This window comes from Athene cunicularia (assembly GCF_003259725.1).
Source record: "Athene cunicularia isolate RWA chromosome 4 unlocalized genomic scaffold, athCun1 chr4_part1, whole genome shotgun sequence".
Taxonomy (NCBI): domain Eukaryota; kingdom Metazoa; phylum Chordata; class Aves; order Strigiformes; family Strigidae; genus Athene; species Athene cunicularia.
The window spans coordinates 15,598,421-15,619,137 of NW_020799098.1; the positions used below are offsets into that span (position 1 = coordinate 15,598,421).

Below are 20,717 nucleotides of genomic sequence, written 5' to 3' on the forward strand. Positions count from 1 at the left end.
GTTTTTCCATACTTAGGTGGCGTTTATTGTTGAACTTTGGGGCAGGGAGTCCAAGCCATTTTATTTGGCCTGATTAAATGTTACTTCATTTGTGGTGTTGTAATTAGACTAACACGATCTAACTTTGAAATTATCCAAGACTTCAGGCTTGCTTTGCAGAAATTAAATATCAGTATTGAAGCCATTGAAAAAAAAATAATATTTTTAATATTATTTTGTCCCATCCATTCTCATTTTCTAGAGGCTGCTAGACTTATTAGATATTACATTAGTACATTAGAGGCTGTGTTCTCCTAATTTAAAAGACACCTTATGCTAGAGTCTGCTCATGGTTCTTTTAAGATCTGTAATCAATTGGAAGACCTGTAGTATTCAGATAGCATATAATAGTATTGCAAGATTTACAATGTAAAGCCAAAAGCTCAGGATTTTTTTCAAGCTAAAAATCTCTACAAAGCATCACTAAGTAGGTAGCATTTAGTTAGCCAGTTAATGTTCCTCCTGTTTACAGTGAAAGATGAAAATAAATTTTCTTAGATGTTCTTAATTCTGATCTCGTTTCTTATTGCCTACACAGAATTCATTCCGGTTTTCACAATTTTATCATTTAAGTCCATTATTAAATTCATTTTCTGTCTATCCTGCATGTTTGCAAAACACTACTAAGTAACACAAAGGGGTTGAAACCTGTGAACACTTAGCCCAGTAGTAACTGCTGTGGACTAAATGCCTATGGCATCAAAGACAAGGTAACTAGATCATCCCTGTTTCAAAGCACTGTTGCTTCAATTTGCCACATTCGGGTGGTGAGTATTATTTCCTTGATTATCTGAACCTAAATCAGCCATCAGGAAGGATATTAAAAGGTAAAGCTACTGTTAGGCATAAAATTAGAGAATGCAGATCTTCTATCATAGTATACTGTCATTGGCACTTCTCACATTCCTGAAAGCCGGTCAGTTTTGTCATTTTTTTCTGTGCACACCGACATGACAAATGGAAGTGATTGCACTGTTCCCCCTGCCATCTTGCTGTTTTCATTTTGGCTTTCTAATGCAGAAGAGTTTTCAGAGGCACAGCAAGCAGAGAAAAGACCTATTTTTATTTTTATTAGTCTCTTCATATTTCATTACGATACAATAGATGAAAATGATGTATTTCTAATAATAGTTTTTCAGCAAGAATAAGACAAGACAAAGCTTTAAGATTTTAAAGGGAATTGGGTTCATACATAAGACACTTCTGAAAAACTCAGTAAATTTCCATAGTTATTCTGTGCTTTCTAGGGATATGAGTATATGGTTTCAGTCTACAGTTAAGAATTTTTATGTTTTTTAACAGTTTCACCATCATACTTTTGCAGTGAAAATTCTGCTAAGTTTTACGTTTGAACTAAAACAGATGGAAGCCATAGATAGTGATGAATTCAAAGGAAATCCATTTTTTGTTCAAGTGCCAGAGAACAATGCACACGCCAACTGAATTTAAATAGAGTAATTGTGTGCTATTATTTCAATGGGTTAAGATACTTTTTTTCTCTTTGGAAGTTATTATTTCACAGCTGAAACAGCTACACTATTAACAGTAGACACAAGAAATGTTCCTTACTGACTGAAAATGGGAAGAAAAGATAACATCCTAGAATAGCCTTTTAGTTCTTCTCTACCTCTTTTCTACTCAGTCACCATTAATTGGCATTTCTGTAATTTCCTAGCAACTTTTTTTAATTTTTCCTGCAAATCATGAAACACTGATTTTGTTATTTTGGTCTCCGTGGCTTTTCTTTTCACCACAGAAAATCTGACATTTACTTAAGTCCATCATATTTGCTTGCAGAATGCACAGGATTTAAGAATATTATTGTTATTTAGTTGTTCTTTTTAATATATAACATACTTTGTTGTAACTAGATAATATTTTTATGACAAGTTTTAAATTAAATCTAAGCACATTAAAACAATGCATCTTTTATATCTGACTACAGCAGTAAAATGAAAGTCCCTGGAATTTTAAGCACGTGTTTCAGATTTAGCTGCTTACAATATCTGGACTATGACTAAGCATCTTGTCTCAGATTTTGCACAATGCAGAACAGACACTGTGTGTACTAGCTCACAGGTTCAAGTTTTGCATTTCAAGATCCATTTTAGAAGGAAGTCAAATTTCACCACTTTTGCTTTCATGAACTTGAGAAAACTTTATTTCAGATGGGATTCCCTGAAAGCTAAGTTTATGTGTGCTAAAAAATTTTTTATAGACGCATAGTTTCAGCTTTCCTTAGACAAAGTTTAATCATTACTACAGACATGATCAAAAGGAAGAAGTAATTTTTAGCTTTGAATAAGTCATTTTTTTCAAGGTAGGTTAATAGTAGATGCTTGACTTCACTAGTTATTGCAGCAGAAATACCGATAATACTAAAACTAATCTTTCCCATGCAGCTTTCTTGAAATGTATTTTATAAGACATAAAGTAATGTTTAAGATTACCCCATCTAATCAGTGGAATATAAACTGAAGTTAAAATTAATAAAAGTTAAAATAAATTACTCACTTTTACATAACTTTTCTTAAATATCATTATTGTTCTCATAACCCTTAGAACTGTTTGGGGAGAATTACAATACTGATAGCCTGAAATACGTGGGTATTGGTAGTATAACTCTTCTCCAGATATACTTCTTGTGCGCTTGAATTTTTTTTACCTTCTCCTCCCCCAAATACTAATGCTTCTTGATGTCAAAGGGTAGAAAACTTGGATTCTAGACATTTCAGAAATAAGAAAGCAGATACATTTGGGCTAAGCCTGATTATGGAACAAATGGTTGTATTTTGCGTGGAATACTCATTAGAATTGAGGAACAGGTGATTTAATGGAATTTATTATCTACTGTTTTAAACAAATTTCTAGTAAAACTATGGTATTTTCCATGTAATTTAAAGAGTTTTCTTTTGTAAGGCAAGACTACTGGTACTGAACTCAATTTACAATTAATTTCTGCTGCATAACCAACTCTCTTATAGCTCTGCAAGCTAGATGTGAGGTAGTACTGAACTTGAATTAGCCATAACTATATTAGCGTGAGTAACAAGAAGGAATATTAACTTTATGTTGAATTTTTCTTCTTTGTGGGAGGCAAAACAAATTTTTTAGGGAAGTTACATGACTGTATTTTTTGTATAGGTAGTAATAATTAATAAAAGTTAAAACCAATTATTTGGCTTATCTGTGAGGAAAAATAACGATGCATTTAGAAGTCTGTCTTGCTTTTTCTTGATTTTATTTTTGCTTTAAATTGGTTTAGTTGAGTTTTTCAGCTGTTAGACCTCGTTTGAAAGCAACCTGCTGGAGCATGCTCAGTGAAGTAAAAAGAAAACCATTAGTGACTCAGCAACACAGTAGAGAACACTTTTTTTCTTTGCATATGGTAACTTTTGTTTTCAAATAAATTTGTTCTATATTTTGTGTTATGAAGCTCTAAGGTTTAAAGTTATGCAGTTGCTTCCTAGAGTAATTCAAATTGCACTCAGAAAAGAGTTTCTGAGACTGAACAAAAAAAGTATGTAAGGAAAAGCTTTCCTCTTAGTCATATAAAAGGCTTTGAAATTGTACATACAGGTTGTTTCCTCTTTCTGTCATAGAAACTTTTTATTATAAAAGAATATATTGAAGACTGATAGACTGATTTTCCCAAATACATCAACTACCAGAGATGACACATTTGGCCACATTATGACATACGTAGTTCTTACACAAGCATTTCAAAGTGCAGTATGTAGGCTTTCTGTAACTAGGTGTTGTCCAAACATGGTTTTGTGCTGTTGCCTTAACTACACTGATTCAAAAACTGAGCTTTCTGAAACTGCTGCAATCCTCAGCCATTCACTGGTCTGTTAAAGTAGTTTGGGAAAAGCTTAACTTGGCAGCTTTTTCTCTTCTAGTCAGGAGATGTCTTGAAAAAAAAAGAAGACGGGAAAGGAATTTGTGATTCTCTGTCTCTTCATTCAACCATTTAAGATTAAAAAAAAAAAAAGGGGGGGGGGTATAGACACGAAACAGAAAGCTTGTGAAACTGTGAGTCGGCAATGTTTAAAGTGGTCATTATATCTATCCCAAATGTTTTAATATACGGGGATTCCTCCAACAGTTTAAATAGGAATAGAAAGTATGCATTTCCATAGCAGATATGAATTTGCCTTGAAATGAAAAGTGGGTAAGCACAACTTCATCTGTATGCTCAGAAGAAGCTTCAAAAAAATTTAAATTTCCAATTTAAATTTCCATTGCCCGTATTAGTAACATGAGATTACAGAAATGTCGCTAGAACTACGCTTGCTACTCTTCCCTTATGGTTTGGATTAGCAAGACTTCTAACTGGATTTAGCAGATAAACTGGCCCACTAAAATTTATTTGCAAGCTTTTTTTTTTTTCTGTCCTTAAGAAAGAATACATTGTCAGAAATACGCACCAGGCAGTTAACATTACTTACATTTAGATATGGAAGAGGGGGCTGAATTTAATAGGATTCTAGTTGCATAAGAAATGTCAAACATACCCACTTCTCCTTAGCAATGCTATTTTGATTTTAGCCATGATACATGAGAATTATTAATTAGCGGTAACATGACGAAGTTGCAAGTTCAGGTTTGTACAGACAAATTTTCTATAACATGATACTTCATGATACAGTAGTGTAATATTAGGCATTGTATTTGTTCCAGATAGCAGCACATTGCTGATTTTGGATGCTCTACAGCTAAATTCTGTAGACAATCAGTGAAGTGATTACTTTTTCATTTCTTGGGAATGGAATACATCTATTATTTAAATATTAGAAAATCTCTAATTTGCAGTTGATTTTTAAACTCGTGAAGCATCTTTATATATTACTATAATTTTTAAGCAGATGCAGGCCACTGAAATTGCTAGAATATCCGCTGAACGGTTTATATGATTCTAGATTACTGACATTGAAGCAGGATGGGATTAGATAGGATTTGTGTTGAGAGCAGTTCGTAAAATGGTACTTTTCTTTTGAACGCATTGAACACCATGCAGTGAAAGTAGCTTACAAGAAAGAAATATGTGATAGAAGCAAAGTAAATGGTTATAAAATGGTGCTTCCATATTCTGCATTTTATATACTGATATTTTAAGTGAGGTTTATTATTGTATATGTCCATTTAACTAGACTTGTCTGTTAAAAAATAGTGTAATCTCCGCTCCGTATAAGACTGGTCTTGCACCCAGTTCCGTGCACAAAGTGTTCTGAATTTATGTGTTCATTCAATTCAGGTGGACTCCCTAGAAACACTGAATTTCGCTTCAACAGATTAATCTGAGGGATAAGAACCTAAGTTAACATATCAAATAGCAGTGATTGTATTTTGAAGAAGTAAGCAAACCTGTATCAAAAATTTTTTAAGGTTGCAAATCCAAGTACTAGACAAGATATAAACACAAGTATTAAGTTCACCAGAATGCAGTAACACCAAGTTTGATTTCATTGAAGTAACCGTGTAAATAAGCCTTAAAAGAAGTATCAGTGCAGCTGTACATTTACTGAATACCATGTTACTCATTTTCCTTTCAAACCCTGGAATCATTCATTACCTGAGCTAGCAAATTCATCTCTGTAACACAGCAAGATTGGGTTTCCTTGCAGTTGTGTGATTCATAGGTTTTATGCTGCAGTAGTGCACCCAACTCACTCTCCCAGCTACTTAGTGAGGAGTGCTTTATTTTTCAAATCTTTCAGTTTAGTTTCAGATGCTGCTTATTTGTGAAGGTGGGGGTGGGGGGAATCAAAACACAAAAGAATGCAAAACCAGAGTTGTAAACCCAGAATGTACCATCTTCTACAACAGTTTTCCTCTCCGTCCTCTCCACGTGTTGACACTGGTGGGCTTCTCTCTTGTTGGGCCTTAAATCCAGTATCTTTTTTTGGTTGTAATTACAGAAAAAAATGTATCTTTTATCTCCTTTGCTGAATAAGAAGATAAATGTATACAGAAAGACTGTCACCACAGACTTGAGGAGCTTCAAGATGAGATAATTTCTTCCAATTTCTCTTGTTATTCTAGATAGATACAGCATTCTGATTTGCAAGGAACACCTCATACTGTTGCAAGTATTTCTATAGCAACATAAATAAACATGACAGTGACAGTAAATAATCTTGTAAAATCCTTGCTGTTAGGCAAATGTGTATTACCTTTATAGACCAATATAGACTAAGAAGTAAAGCAAAGTGACTTGTCATACCCAGGCTGAGCACACCAGTGGCAGCTCCCAGATTGCAATTTAAGAATGCCTTGTTCCTAATTCTTTTCCTGTTATACCAGCATGCATTACTAGAAGGGTGGAATATTTATAGTTCCATGAAGCATTAGGTTTAGCATGACAGAAAAAATGACTTTTATTTTAAAACTGGACATCTTGATGATAAGGAACATGAAGACAGAGACTTCTACAAAGATTTTTGTTAGTGTCTTGCCTAAGCTTGCTTAAAAAATCTGTAGAGGTTAGAGAAGACAGCAGAGTCCTTTTGGGTGGCATTCATCTGCCCTTTTCCAGGAAGTGTCCCTTGCCCTTTATTGCTTTCTCCACACTTTCAAATTCCAAAGCAATAGTTCCTATGTAATCTGCGGGTGTTCTGATATAATCTATTCTTATAATAGTGAAATCTGTAGGTAGAGAAATAGTATGTGGCTGGTTTGGTTTTTTTTTTTGCCACAATATCTGTAAATAATAAAGCTGAAAAAATATTCTAAATTATCTTAAATCTTGCTATTCTGAAGTTTTGAGTGTAAGAGTTCATAATGTATTTTTTCTGTATTTTTGATAGAAAATTACCATGTTGGTTTCCTAAAGGGGTAGAGCAAAATCTGAGCCCTGTTACCAACAGATTTTCAGTATAAATGTTTTTTATTTAACCCCAGAGGTATCCACTGGGACACAGAACTCCTGTTTTGAGAATTTTCCAGTCTTGATGCTAATCACATGGGTTTACCAATGGGGGCAGGGATGGGGGCTGGGAGGGGGGGGAGGACCAGTGTATGATAGGAATTGTTAGACAACCTTTCTTAATATATGGATTGCTGTTTTGGTTTTCTTCCTTTTTTACCTGTTTCTTTTTAGAAGAAAAAATTTAGAGTATGACAGTTTCCTATACTTATTCTTGCAAGCCATCTGCATATATATTCCCCTTTAAACCTGTGTCAGTTCTAAATACCCCTTGCTTCCAGACTGGATTCTTCTTTATGCCTCCACAAACATTCTCGTTTCCTCCAAAAGATTTAAATGTTTAAGTTATGGTATTTTTTTATATATGCTTACAGATTACAAGCAAGCAAGTATGTTTGAATAGCAAGATATATGGAAATGCAGGTTTTTGCACATTAAAGCACACTCCTTCCAAACACAGCAGCTATTGTAGATGTCTCTCTAGGTCAGTGTGCACTACTGGTATGTTTGCAGCTTCCTGTAAACAGAAAACGTCTCCTTGAATAAAAAGGAATTTGTAGTGAACAGACACTTCAGCTGTGCATTTTAAACCATTCATTTAACTAATAAAGAATAACATTCCACCAGTGTAGTAAAATGCAATACTTGAAAAATTCTAATGTCAGGATAGGAGATTTTAATGTCATTTTTATTCAATATAACATGTTGAAAATGTTATCTATCATATTCTTTGATTTTGTTAACTCTGTAGATAAGCCAGTACTCTAGTTTTGCCAGACTTACGGAAAAATATTGCATGCAATGGTTATATGTAATACACCAAGATACAGTCATAAATTGGTTAATAAAATTTTAATGCCTTAATTCCTATTGACATGATTTTTCTTAAATTGATTTAGTAGAGAAGCACTAAACTGTAGAAATGCCACTCTGTTAAGCAGTGTGCATAGTACAGTTAGTCACTGTGAAAGAGAAGACTAAAGCAGTCAGCACTATTTCTGGGTGTCATGAAACAAAAAGTGGCTTTATCCTATTGGAGCTGATCCCAAAGCACATTGCAGATCTTATGACCAGAGAATTAAGGTTAAGAAGTCTGTTCTTGTCAGCTTTAACTTGGGTCAAGGGTATTGTTGGTTAATGTGCTTGGAGTTAAATATTAGCTCTTTATTTCCCTTAGGCAAACTGGAAATATAGTTTATATTTAAATTTGAAGCAGTGATTTTTTTCATTATTTTTTCTAGCATAATAGCTAAAACCTCTTCTGCATTTGTTTTGTCATTTGTTTTTTGTTTTCTGTTAAGGTCGCTTGAGTTATCCACATCCAGGAACTGACAATCTTCTCATGTTAAATGGTAAGTGCTAATCTTGTAACAGTTTCTAATTATCTTTAGCTTAGCTTAAATCTGACATGTTAGTATAAAATTATACTATTATATTCTGTTATTGAATTACTTGCCTCTAGTCTTCAATACTGATGGGACTGTTGCCATTTCTCAGAGTTGAATGGCAGGAGCTAATCTTGCAACAGCCTTTCATTATATCTAGCTTATTTGAAATCTGAAATGCTCGTAACGATGCACTGTTCTTTTTGTTCTCAAGAAAACCAGTGTTATGTTATTCAAAGACCTGCTAGAAATCTACTGTACAGAAACAGGAATTAGAAAAATAAGGTGCCCAGAAAGGCATGTTTTTCTATCTTGTGTAAGTAAAGGGTGAACTAGATACTTTCTATTACACTTATGTGAAATAACATTTTGCTGTTGTTGGGTTTTTGGAACTGGCTTTGTCAAATATGTTTCTAACTGTGAAATATGCTGAAGTTAGAGTTCACGTTCACGTTCCTCTCCCAGTAGGTCAAACTTCATGAACATCTGCTACTTAGTGAAGGCATGAACTTTAGCCTTTGTTCAAGGCTAAAGAAGGAAGCAGAGCTCGGTAATCCATCTAAGTCAATAATAAATCAGAGGTTTTGCACATAAATGTTTTCTACATTGGGAAAAATTAGAGCTATAATGCCACAGATTCTCTAGATTAGAAAACGTGGAAGCTGTTGTACACAAAGCAAGTACACTTTTGTCATTGACTTGATGGGTCTAAACGTTACCAGTAAAGACCTAATTATTAAAAAAATACATTCAGAAGTTATTTCAGGTTTGTGGTTCTATGGAGCTTTTTTATTTTTTAATTGCCTTACCCTTCTGCACGGTCATTAACACTGGTGCAAATGTATCTGAAGTGTAAAAAATACCTAATTTCTCTTGTGTAACACTGAGTAAAAATTTAAAATCTTAAGAAAATTCTGGTTCCATTTTATACCCAGTAAAAGAAAATACTGCACAACAGATACTTGAAGAATTGATTTCCTTGATGTTGAATAGTTCTTTAAGATAATGGAGTTTCTTGAAAAGTGAAAATAGCTACTTTAACTATTGAAATAGAATTAGTATTTAGCCCACATAGTTCATAATCCTGATTCCTATACGTTGAATATCAATGTGCTTGATGTTACAACATTTACAACAGTTAACTCTCTACATTTCACTGCAACTGTAAGACCTATTCTGCAAGCTGGTTTGTTCAGGTGGTATATGTGTAATTGTCATTATCTGATGATTTACAATGAAGTTTTAGGTGGGAAGGTATTAAAAACCAATCTTAGGAGCAACTGTGAAATATTTCAATGGAATCAGTGTAAGAAATCCCTATAATTTTAATTAGTTTGTTTTAATAATTGCAATGGTGAGTTTCTCTATAGTTTTGCATGCTGAAAGAGCATGTGGGAAACATTGTTACTCTATGGAATATCTAGGAAAAAGGAGTTTTGCTATTATCACAGACATTGGAAAATGTGTCTCAGTGGTACCAGTCTATCCTGAAAACCTTACCAAAGAGCTACAATATGCACTGAAGAATATCTTGGTTAATGCTGGTGAGATTTCTGCTGTAGTTTGGAAGTGAACGCTTAATGTGACTGCTGTCCTCTTTTAAAAGCTGCAATATTATTTCCAACCTTCAATAGATAAGATAAAAATAACAGCTTGAGTATTGAAAAGACAGGTCCTGCAACACCTAATTTTTGGGTGTGCCCTTTAGAATTTAATTCAGAGCCTTGGTTTAGACACTTAAGATCTCTGCCATGTACCTCGAGAGTCTGATGTGCATGTCAGTGTGGTCTACTGCAATTGCTTATACCATTCAGAGCCCCCTCAGATTGGGAGTGTTTGAACCACAGCTTCTTACAACTCGAGAACAGAAGCACTGGGAACAACAGTTTATAGGAAGCTCCAACTGCTCAGACCCTGCACAACCTTTCGTTTCTTAGCAAGAATTGAGGAGCTTCCTCCAAATGTGTGATAATGAGAATTAGAGCTTGAACACTTGCCAATGAAGTTGTAGACCAGTTTCCTTCTCTGCTTAAGTGGATTCAAGCTAACATTTCCCTGTAATTGGTGCCTTGGAGGGAGGACTACAGGAGAGGAGAGTTGGTAATCTACAGACTCCCATTTGTCCCTTTCTTTCTCAATAAGTGTTGTAGTCACTGTGAGGAGGAACAGGAACACCAGACCTTCATGAAAGAAAAGCACCAACATTTTTAAGGATCCTGGGCCCATCTATGTGTGCACTAATACTTAACACTAGATCATGACCCTCACTGGATTTTAGTTGACAATTTTAGTGGACTGGTATCTCTGGATCCCAGTAAGGTTCTGACATGAGCCAGGCTAGAATTCCTCAATGCTTTTAAGACTGAGCACTTCTAGATAAAACTTATTTTTAGCTAGTTTTTCTTCTTCTTAAGTGATAGATCTTTTCCAGCTCATTTAAAGTGTACTTACTGAACTGTACCTAATATTTACAGTTTTCATTATTTAAATTAATGAAATGAACCAAAGGAAAGCTGATTTATGTGGTTTAATAAATTATATATCTAATAATTATATATCTCCTTCAACTCAAGCTTAAAAAAAGCAATGCATTTTTAATTACTGTTATCTCTCAAAAGTCAAAATAAAAGATACTTTGGGTTAACTTGAGTACATCTTTAATTGTTGACTTAGAGCCTTTTTCTAGCAAGTAATAATGCAGGAGTTCAATTTGTAGGGGTGTAAGGGTGTTTTTTCCCCATTAGAGGGTTCTCCCGCTTTTCTACTTTTAACGCATTGAATTTTTTTAGTGGGTACTGAAACTCACCATTTGATTAGTTTAGGAAGAGAGGGTTAGACTTTTCATCTTAAAGATACTATAGCTGGTTGTGCTTCTAAAAAAAGGTGTTCTACTCCAAATAGAAGTTACTAAACTTCCTATAAAGGAGTTGTTAAATGAGTTTCTGTAGTCTGTTAGGCATGCCAAACTTGAATGTCACAATGAGCTCTTTCACTCTCGAAATCTATAAAGATGTGATTTCTAAAGAAATCTTAATAGAATTTAGGCACCCAAATCAAATAGAATAAAATGGGAGTTAGGCAGCTATCTCCTTTAATCTAGATTCTTGGGAAATTTTTGCCATAATGGTTTATGGATTTCTTTAAATGACAAATTAATGAAAAAGATTTCTTTACTTCACTGTCACCATTTGATCATTAAATCAGAAAAGTTAGTGACAAATAGTATTTTATCTTACTTTCTATCATAAATGTCGTAGTTACCTTTAAATATAGGAAGCTTGCCTAGCAGTTCTTCCTGTTATACAACACAGTATTTTGAATTCAGCTTAGTCATTCAGTTGAGTTATTTAAATAGGTACATATTTGATTGCAGGTATATATTTGAAATTTGTGTCTGAATAAAATAGAAATTTTACATTTACTATCTGTGTGATAACATTGCTCACATAATGTACAAAGTTATATTGTCTTTATGTTAGATAAACACGCACAAGTGTATTGCCTTTGGTCTCATTTCTATCTCTGAGATTATTTAAGTTGCAGAAGGGATGGCTATTAATTTTTTGACAGATTTAAGCCTTATTAGTGTTCAATTTCAGGTATATAGAAGCAGAAGGTTTTAACTGTAAGGGAATGTCTGTTGTACATTACAGCACTCTTAATTGTTGGAAGGTTCTAGTGTTGTTGGACTCCATTTTTATTGGGCATCATACTTCTTGCATGTGTTGCCTAATTTATATTTTCTAGAATAAAAGTATATCTCTTGTACTTTCTCACTCATTTGAAATTTTTAGAGTTTTTGGCTAATTAAGATATTCAGCTTTATAGACTAAAAGATACAAAAAATAATTCTGTATGACTTATTCTTTGAACAAGTTCAGGAAGGAAGGAAGAAGTTTAATATCTCCTTTTTTTGGTTGCTTTAAATCAATTATTAGCCTACAGTGTCTTCTGGCCTTTCCCAAAGGACTGTCTCCCCTTATTACTTATCTAAACATACATACTAATTATTATATAGATGTGTGTATTAAATAGATATATAAAATATAGCTAAATCTATAATTAAATATCTATATGTATATTTATACAGACCATATGCTCTGGAAGCATGTGTGCTCTGAAAGGTATAAAACATTATGTGCATGTTATTTTAATAAATGCAGAAATATTTCTGATTGAATCTAATATCTTCAGAAAGAATAATCTCATTTCTTACAATGTACTAAAAGTGACTCAGTGGAACTGTTTTCACAAGTAGTATCTGCCTTTGAAAGAAAGTATATATATATATAATGTGGAGAGATTAAAATATCAAAGTTTCATGAATATAGGATATGTTTGCCATGAAGATAGGATATGTTTGCTCTAACATATTTTTAGTAACAGTAAGACACTGTACTCACTGTTATTAAAACAACTTACCTATAATATAACCACTGTGGTCTTAAAGTCTGAACAAAAATACGAAAAAAGTAGTATTGCAAAACTATATATTTTGATGTTAATGATCACATTTATTGCATCAGTGCCTACAGAGTGTCTTAAGAGTGGGACTGCATTTGTCTGTATGCAAAGTGGCAGAAAATCCCTGCACAAACCAGTTTTCAATCTAAATGGACAAGACATATAAAGATCAGTGAAGGGGGGGTTGTCACACAAGTGAAGTAATAATGTGACAGTATCAAGTACAGTTATTTTCACATTTTCTCTGATTTCATTGTTCTGCTGAAGAAAAGAATACACACGTAACTTTGGTACATCATTGTCGTTTCCATATATATAAAATACTGCAGGAACTCCCCTTTTGAGCTGCATTGGGGGTTTTATAGCATTTTAATAACACTTTAGTGTTTCTCCTTTAAATTGTTGTTTATTTTTAAATGCACAGAGAAAAACAGTTCAGGTGTTCTATGACAAAATATTTTTATGCATATCATCTTGTCTTAACTATGAAAATATAAGAAAATAGAAGAGGTGGTTTGGTGGTCAGAAAGCAGCAGAAGTGGCAGAAGAGAAGTTACTAAGGCTTGTACCAAAAAGTGTTTATTAATATGAATTTGTATATTATTCTTTGAGAGAGAATATGGCAATGCAGTCATTGCTATGAATGTGATGCATTTGAATTTTCCCTGTTTGCTCTAGTTTTGTTTGTGTAAGGAAAAATAAGACATACAGGGAGTTAGAGGAGGGCTTAGTGACGCTAGTGCTAATGCTGTGTGGGAGTCACTTTGGCCAAGAGTCAGAAAAGATTCATACGTGCTGCTACGCTGACATACAACTGCGTGTCTTTTAAGTGCTTGACTTCAGGGGAAAACAAGTCTGAATTTCAGCATCAGTCTCCCTGTGCAGCAGCAACTAATAAGAGAACTAATTACAGAGAAGAGTACATTATGTTTTGTGGATTCTATTTTGATGCGGGAAATCTGGATTTAGGTGTTTCCACTTCCTTAGACACTCAGGTCTCATTCAGAAAGTGGGCTTTTCTGTTTTGGCTTACTAGTAGAAAGTTGGAGGATCTGAAAAACTTTAAGCAAAAGACTTCTCATCAATAGTAATTCTTTCAGAGGAGAGAAGATAAATTTGCTAGTGAGTTCAATGCACATTGGATGAGAATATAATGACTGTTGTTTAAAAAAAAACAACAGTTAAAAGGAATAAAAAGCAAGGAGAGAGATTCTCAGAATTCCATAAGCAATACACTGGATTCCTGGTATGAAGGGATCAGGATAACAAAGAAAAAAAAGAATTAGGCTTACTAAAAATTTTTAAAAACCCTGTGTAAATGGGAGGTGCCATAATATAGGTATTTCATAATATGAGAACACAACAGGGAGTGATGTTTACAAATCACTGAGTTTATGAGACTGCATATGTTTGTATCCCAGAACCACAGTTGCTTTTTAGGAGAGATGTATATATGGAGTCCTAGTAAAATCAAAACAATAATGCCAAGACACAGCAGTCTTTGTTCATAAATGATGCCATAACATTATGGTTTATAGTAACATTTTCCATTTGGATATTTAACTACAATGCTGTAATGATTAAAGTAATCTTTCTCAGATACAAAGTCTGTGAAACAGGAATAGAAAATACTTAGTGAAAATATAACTAAGAAATTACACACAGCTTAATAGTTTTTGTATTAGTAATCTGTCTATTTTTAGTTTTCTAGCTTTCAGACAGAGAAGCAATCAGTATGTTCTTCTGAACTAGCTATAAGCATGATCTCTTTAAGAATCTTGCAAAACTCAAAAGTTAGGAAAATCTTGGGTTTGCTTGTAGTCTGTCAGAAATTGTTGCTTTGCCTTTGTGCAGTGTTTTTGATACAATGCTATTTCTTGTGACTTGTGCCCTGATTTTGTTTGCTACCACAAGGAGTCTTTTGTTTCAAACAAAACCTTGCGGTTAATTTTCTGCTAGGTCTTTTCATGAAAAAGGAAGGTCACGGCTTATAGCATTTGTATTGTCACTGCAAAGGACCGTACAAACTGTTCCATGGACCAGGATGTTTCTGTGATTAATTTAATGCTCGCTACATGCTTTTTAAAGTAATATTTTCCTTTTTATAATTTCAGTACCCTGTTTAGACACTTAAGATACAAATCACATTTGTGAGGATGAATTATAAAGTTACCGTAATTTATGCATCCATAAGTAACATGAAGGTGGAGTATAAAGACAATTTGAAATATTTTAAAGTGTGTTCTTTACAACTGGTGATAACGTCAATTTAGTAGCAATATAGTACAGTATTTAAGTGAGACTTCTGTTTAATGCATTCTCATCTACAATTATCAGTAGCAAGTACCAATGCAGATTTTTACTTACTGCTTACCCACATAGTTCTTTGTATCTTAAATATTTTCATATGTGGGCATGATACAGTTATTTGACATTTTACAATTTGTCCTTTGTTTACATGCAGCGAGGAGTTATGGGCGAAGACGAGGTAATTCACTTCTGTTTGTTACAGTACAATTAATTCTGATTGAGCTGTTACTGATCATTACAATTAATCCAGATCATTGATTATAAACGCTTATCTGCATGTTGTCTTAGTTTGGGGAAGATGGATGGTGTGAGCGAAGGAGGGGTGCTGTCTGGATTGTTATCAACACTGATCTCTTCTTAGAGTTTGAATTACAAATCCTTTAATCAGATAAAACACTTCTAGTGTTCTAATCATAATTTAGTTTGTGCTAATGGCTACTGCTTGCAGTCATTGTCCCCTTCAAAAGTATGCAGTTTGCTAAGTTGTTCTTCCTTTGCTTCTCTAGAAGTGATAGTGTACACTATAAAAACTAAAAGCCTTTCATAGACTTAACAAGAAATCTAGTAGACAACTCTTAGAAATAGTAAACACATTTTCATAATATAAGCCAATATATGCTCACTGACCTTGGAAAATCTATACTGATTTAACTATATGGTGATGTAACCTGTGATATAAAGGCCATGTAAAGTGTGCAGCAAAAACTTCAAGATCTTTGATAGCTTCCAGTATTCACAACATACATATAAGTTCATTGTCTCTCTCCTGATCACCGCATTGGTTTGTAACAGTTTGATAGCCCTAATGTAGAGAGGAAGGATGATCTAGATCATGGTCAGTGTATTTAACAGTACAATCATGTTTTGATAATTCCTAGCAGATTGTGCTTAATGCATTTCACTGTCATAAAACAAACAAGTGTTTAAAAGGTCTTATCCTTTTATTTCACAGTCATCAGGAAAATTTGAAAGTCTAGCAAATTACCTTCTGCTCTCTTCATCTGAGAGACATTTAAAAGGGAAGAGGAGCGAGAAGAAAGTATTAGGAGTCATGTAATGCATGTTACTCTTAAATGTGTGAATCCATTGTCCTCTATGTCATCTTAGCTGAGGAACTACAGTGCTTTTGTCAAAGCTTTACCCAGATTAAAGTAAATATGATCTGTCTGGTATCACTTCAGAACATGTTCTGATCGTTTAATTTGTACTGGGAAGAGAGACTTAGATTCTCATTGTTCTTAGATTTTTATACTGGTCTGTGGGTAAAAAAATTAATTTTTTCTGAGATTATTCTTTGATTATTTTTTTCCCCTGTGTACTTGTGTATATTGTAGGACAGAATTGTCTGAGAGGTACTTTTAGAGGAACACAGAACCATAATTTTCACAGTCTGAAGAAACACCTTCCTTAAGTATAAATGTGTGTCATTTTTAAAAAAAAAAAACAGAACAAAAACCGACACACACACCCCACACACACATTTAAATGCTTCTGTGGCAATTTTCTAATGCAAATAAGTTTATTAAAATTGGCATGTTTTTAAATCACTTTTTTCCTGCATTGTAGAGACTTGAGATGTAAACAGCAAAACTATGTGTTTTTTTATAAAGATAACCCAGCTAATTAAGATTTAAGATGTTAAGAATAACTTTCATATATTAGTGAAAATAATTTAAATTTCTACTTTTGCAGTTTCCTGTGAGTTCCTCCAATTTGAGTCTTGTTTCTTCCTTTAGTCCCTTTTTTCTTTCATTGTCACTGTAACAGCACCATCTTCTCTATCATTCACACTAGTAATTCAGAAATCTGTTGTTATATCCCCTTTTCCTGATTGTGTAATCAAATCTTACCACTTTGTATATGTCTTTAAGATCTGATCACTTTTATTCATCTCATATCCACATTAATCAGCTGCTGCAGTCTTCATCTTGCTCTTCTTATGTCTAAATAGATGATTTACAAGAACAGCTGCCTGGCTGCTTCTTCCAACTGTGTTAACTTTTTGTTTCTCCCTTGCTTCCTCACTTTTCTGCCCCATTGAATACCAGCTACATGCTTCCACTTTTAAAGGCACTCTACTGATCTGTTACCTAGCTGTTGAATGCATCCTTGAGTTAGCAAGCAAGAATGCTATCACTTGCTCCCCACTAGTCATGTCCTCAGATACACATACCACCTTTCTTAATGGAAAGGAGGAGCCTGCTATAGCTTTCTGCATTTGCTGTACTCCATCGGATGCCTACTTAAGACATAAATGTGATATGTCACCATAAAGATGTCGTAGTTAGAGTCTTTGTAACTTAGTACAGTCCTGTGGTCCTGCTTTTATTTTTTAATCCTTATGACATTTTATTACGCTTGGTTGTTTTCTGTCATCTTGTGTCTTCATTCGATATTTTTGATCTACTCTATTTTTATTAAGCATTTAAATACCAAATCGGGGTCATTAGGCATTACCACAACATAGATCATGATGTTTGCTGTCTGTTCTCCTGCATTCTCTTTAAGCACTTGATTCTCAGGTGGTCTTCTGGAATTGAATGGCTTTCATATTGCTCTCACCTCTAGCTGATCAGCACAATGTCTGCAGGTGTCCTACGGGGCTTTCCTGGTAGTATTCCCCTGAGAGAGGATAAAAGTTACAGACTGCAGTACGGCTCACAGTTAAAGTACTGCAGACTCAGCTTCCAGGGACTTACTGCTCCTGGGTGTGGATTTGCAGTGGGTGAATCTGAAAGAAGTTGGCTATTTAAAATTAACTTTCTTCCCAGAATCATGCTAGGTTGCTTTTTGGTTTTGTTTGCTTGATTGTTTTTGAAAGCAGTTAAATTAATGAATAATTATTTTTAAAATGAGTGAGAGGGAAACAGGAAAACTTGCAATTCAGAAGAAATGGTGATGTGAGGTACTTACTTTGCTTCACAAAAGTGTTTCTTTTGGGGCTTTTTGCAGTTAAAAACTTAATCTTTATGTTGCTAATCTAAAGCAGTGGAAATTTGAATAAGCTAAGATGCATAACATGGCCTTCCAAGTCTTTTCATTTTGGAGTGCTCTAAAATTTGTAAATATGAAATTGGGAGGAAATAAATGGGACAATTACCATGTTTTCACTCCCCCCTGCCTCTTCTACATCTGTTTTGATCAGTTTGCATTTGCAAAGCCATCCTGTGAACTTCTCGGATTCTACAGTTGCTTTTCAGGGTAACTGTAATCTTGCTGCAGATTGCTAGGAACCACCACAAGGCTTCCTTCCAAAACTCTGGTAGATTTAAGAGTGAGAAGAATAAATCAGCACTGTTACTCATTTTTCAAGTGTTACATTTTGTACATTTACTAAAATTCTCTTTCACTTTCTTAGAAATTAAATCTGGTCTTGCATCATGAGTATCAGAGACCTTTAAAACAGAAGAGAAAACATACCTGTTTGAAACTTCTTACCGTGTATTTTTCTGTTTCCCTCTGTTCAATTTAAGATTTTTAGACATGCAGTAGTCATTCAGGTGATAGAAGTTACCAATTTAACTTGAAGCTAAACCAAAAGCAGATTAATGAAACTCGCTTAAGCAGCCCTTAACATGATCTCTTCATAAATAAGACCCTTTATTTAAAAGCAAATAACTACTTTCCTAGTGGATGCAACAGAGTAATTACAATACAGTGTGGTGTGTAGTATTTTGCTTACTTATCAGCTTGCAATCTTGAATTTCCTTTTTGAAGTTTAATATATTTTTTATTTTCTTGATTTTTCTTTAAACTAATATGTACTTTTCTAATATATTGGTATTTTCATTTTTACTTTCCAGAATGCTGTTCCCCCATTCCCTAAAATTACATAGCCAGGTACTGCCACAAAATTATTTTAATGTATATTATCTTTTCTTTTTAAGGTCGTTCTTCCCTCTTCCCAATAGATGATGGTTTGCTGGACGATGGTCATAGTGATCAAGTTGGAGTCTTGAATTCACCTACCTGCTATTCAGCTCATCAGAATGGAGAAAGAATTGAGCGGTTTTCTCGGAAAGTGTTTGTTGGAGGTCTTCCACCAGATATCGATGAAGGTGAGCTGCCTGAAAGCTAAGTAATCTAAATTTGGAGAGACAAAGATTTTGAAAGACCTTAATGAAGTAGTAGAAATAGTCTGCCCAGCAAAATAATGCTGTGGTGTAAAAGGCTACAACTATATATTTTTTTAATGAGAATTAATGGATATGTTGAGCTTAATGTCATTTGATGTCATCCATCTCTTTTGGTTTTGAGATGGTTCGGTTGTCTCTTGATTCTGCAGTTGCGGATTGTAGAATTGCATGTGATACTTGGAATTTGTGCTTCTGCTTACCTTGCATATTCCTTTTAAATACATCTTAGCCCTTCATAGTGTCCTCTGTGCCTGCTTTACTCTCTATTCATAGAAAACTTCTATTAGTAATTGAATTTCAAATTCTGTTTTACTATTGCCTGAAGATCTTAGAAGTGGTACAGAAAGGTTAATATTATTCCTGTTCATAAATAGAGAAACTAAGGCAGAGGAAGGTCAAGTGGCAGAGCACTCTGTGATACCCTGAACATAAAATATACCACAGAAGCTCAGATTGTTATGTGATGCAGTTGGAATTGCTTTGTACAATAGTGCTGATTTGAAGTAATCGTGCTGTTTAATATTAGGTTTCTCCTGTGCAAATAAATGTAAATTGCATGCTAGCTTTGTAATGTAAACAGAGGTCCCTTTACAAGGTACATTGTAATCCTAGAGTAACCTGCAAACAAAGCTCACTGTGGTTAATTAACTTCAGATATGGAAAAAAACATATTTTGGTTTCATCTTCATTGTGATGCTCTCTTGCAGTGTACTAAGGGATTAATTGTAATATACTTCAGCTTTTTTTGATGAACTTTAGCTTCTAATTCAAATCTGCACTGTTGCCTTTAATACAAGTGCTAAACAAAGACACATGGAAATACACTTACTTTCTTTCCTGCCTGTTTATATGCTGACAGCAGGATGCAAGTGAAAGAAATGGAGCATATTTCAGTTTGATGAGCTATTGCTCTTGTAGAGGTTAGGGTGCTTTAATTTTTTTCCCCATGGCCAAGGTTCTTACAGTCAATGACAGGAATGAATAACTAGAATAGAAAGGCATCACAAAGTTGTGTAGGGGACTGTAGTACATCTTGCAACAGGACTATTCATGTTTAGAAGCACCTCTAAATAGGCAATTTTAGGTTTCTGTGCCTCATTTGTGCATGGTATTTGCTAGAAACTGCTAGCATGCTAATTGTGATGGCACTTAATATATGAGTATCTACCTACAAAGCACTGAACTAACTGTACATCACTAAACAGTGAGTTATTTTGATTGCATTCAAACCAGATTCTGAATTTGAAGTACCACACCAGTTTTCACCGCTGCCTTGAGTTGTTCATATGCTTCTGAAACGTTCCTTTTATTAAGCAATAAAAAACAAACGTAAGCTTAAAATCACCAGAAATATATTGTACAAATATTAACTCTTTGGAAGTTGTGTCTGTTTAGTTTTCTGTTTGTGAAAGTTGGAAATTTTGGTCCTTTTTTCCATGAAAGGTCAACCTTTGC

At 34.2% G+C, this 20,717-nt stretch overlaps 1 protein-coding gene across 1 annotated transcript in view; it reads left to right on the forward strand.

The window, feature by feature from the left end:
* The window catches only part of CPEB2 (cytoplasmic polyadenylation element binding protein 2), a 50,723-nt gene that overhangs the window by 13,735 nt on the left and 16,271 nt on the right, over positions 1 to 20,717 (forward strand). The window contains exons 5-7 of the mRNA XM_026846929.1: positions 8,269 to 8,319; positions 15,281 to 15,304; positions 19,014 to 19,184. Coding sequence (XP_026702730.1) covers positions 8,269 to 8,319; positions 15,281 to 15,304; positions 19,014 to 19,184 — 246 coding nt within the window. The remainder of the gene's footprint in view (positions 1 to 8,268; positions 8,320 to 15,280; positions 15,305 to 19,013; positions 19,185 to 20,717) is intronic.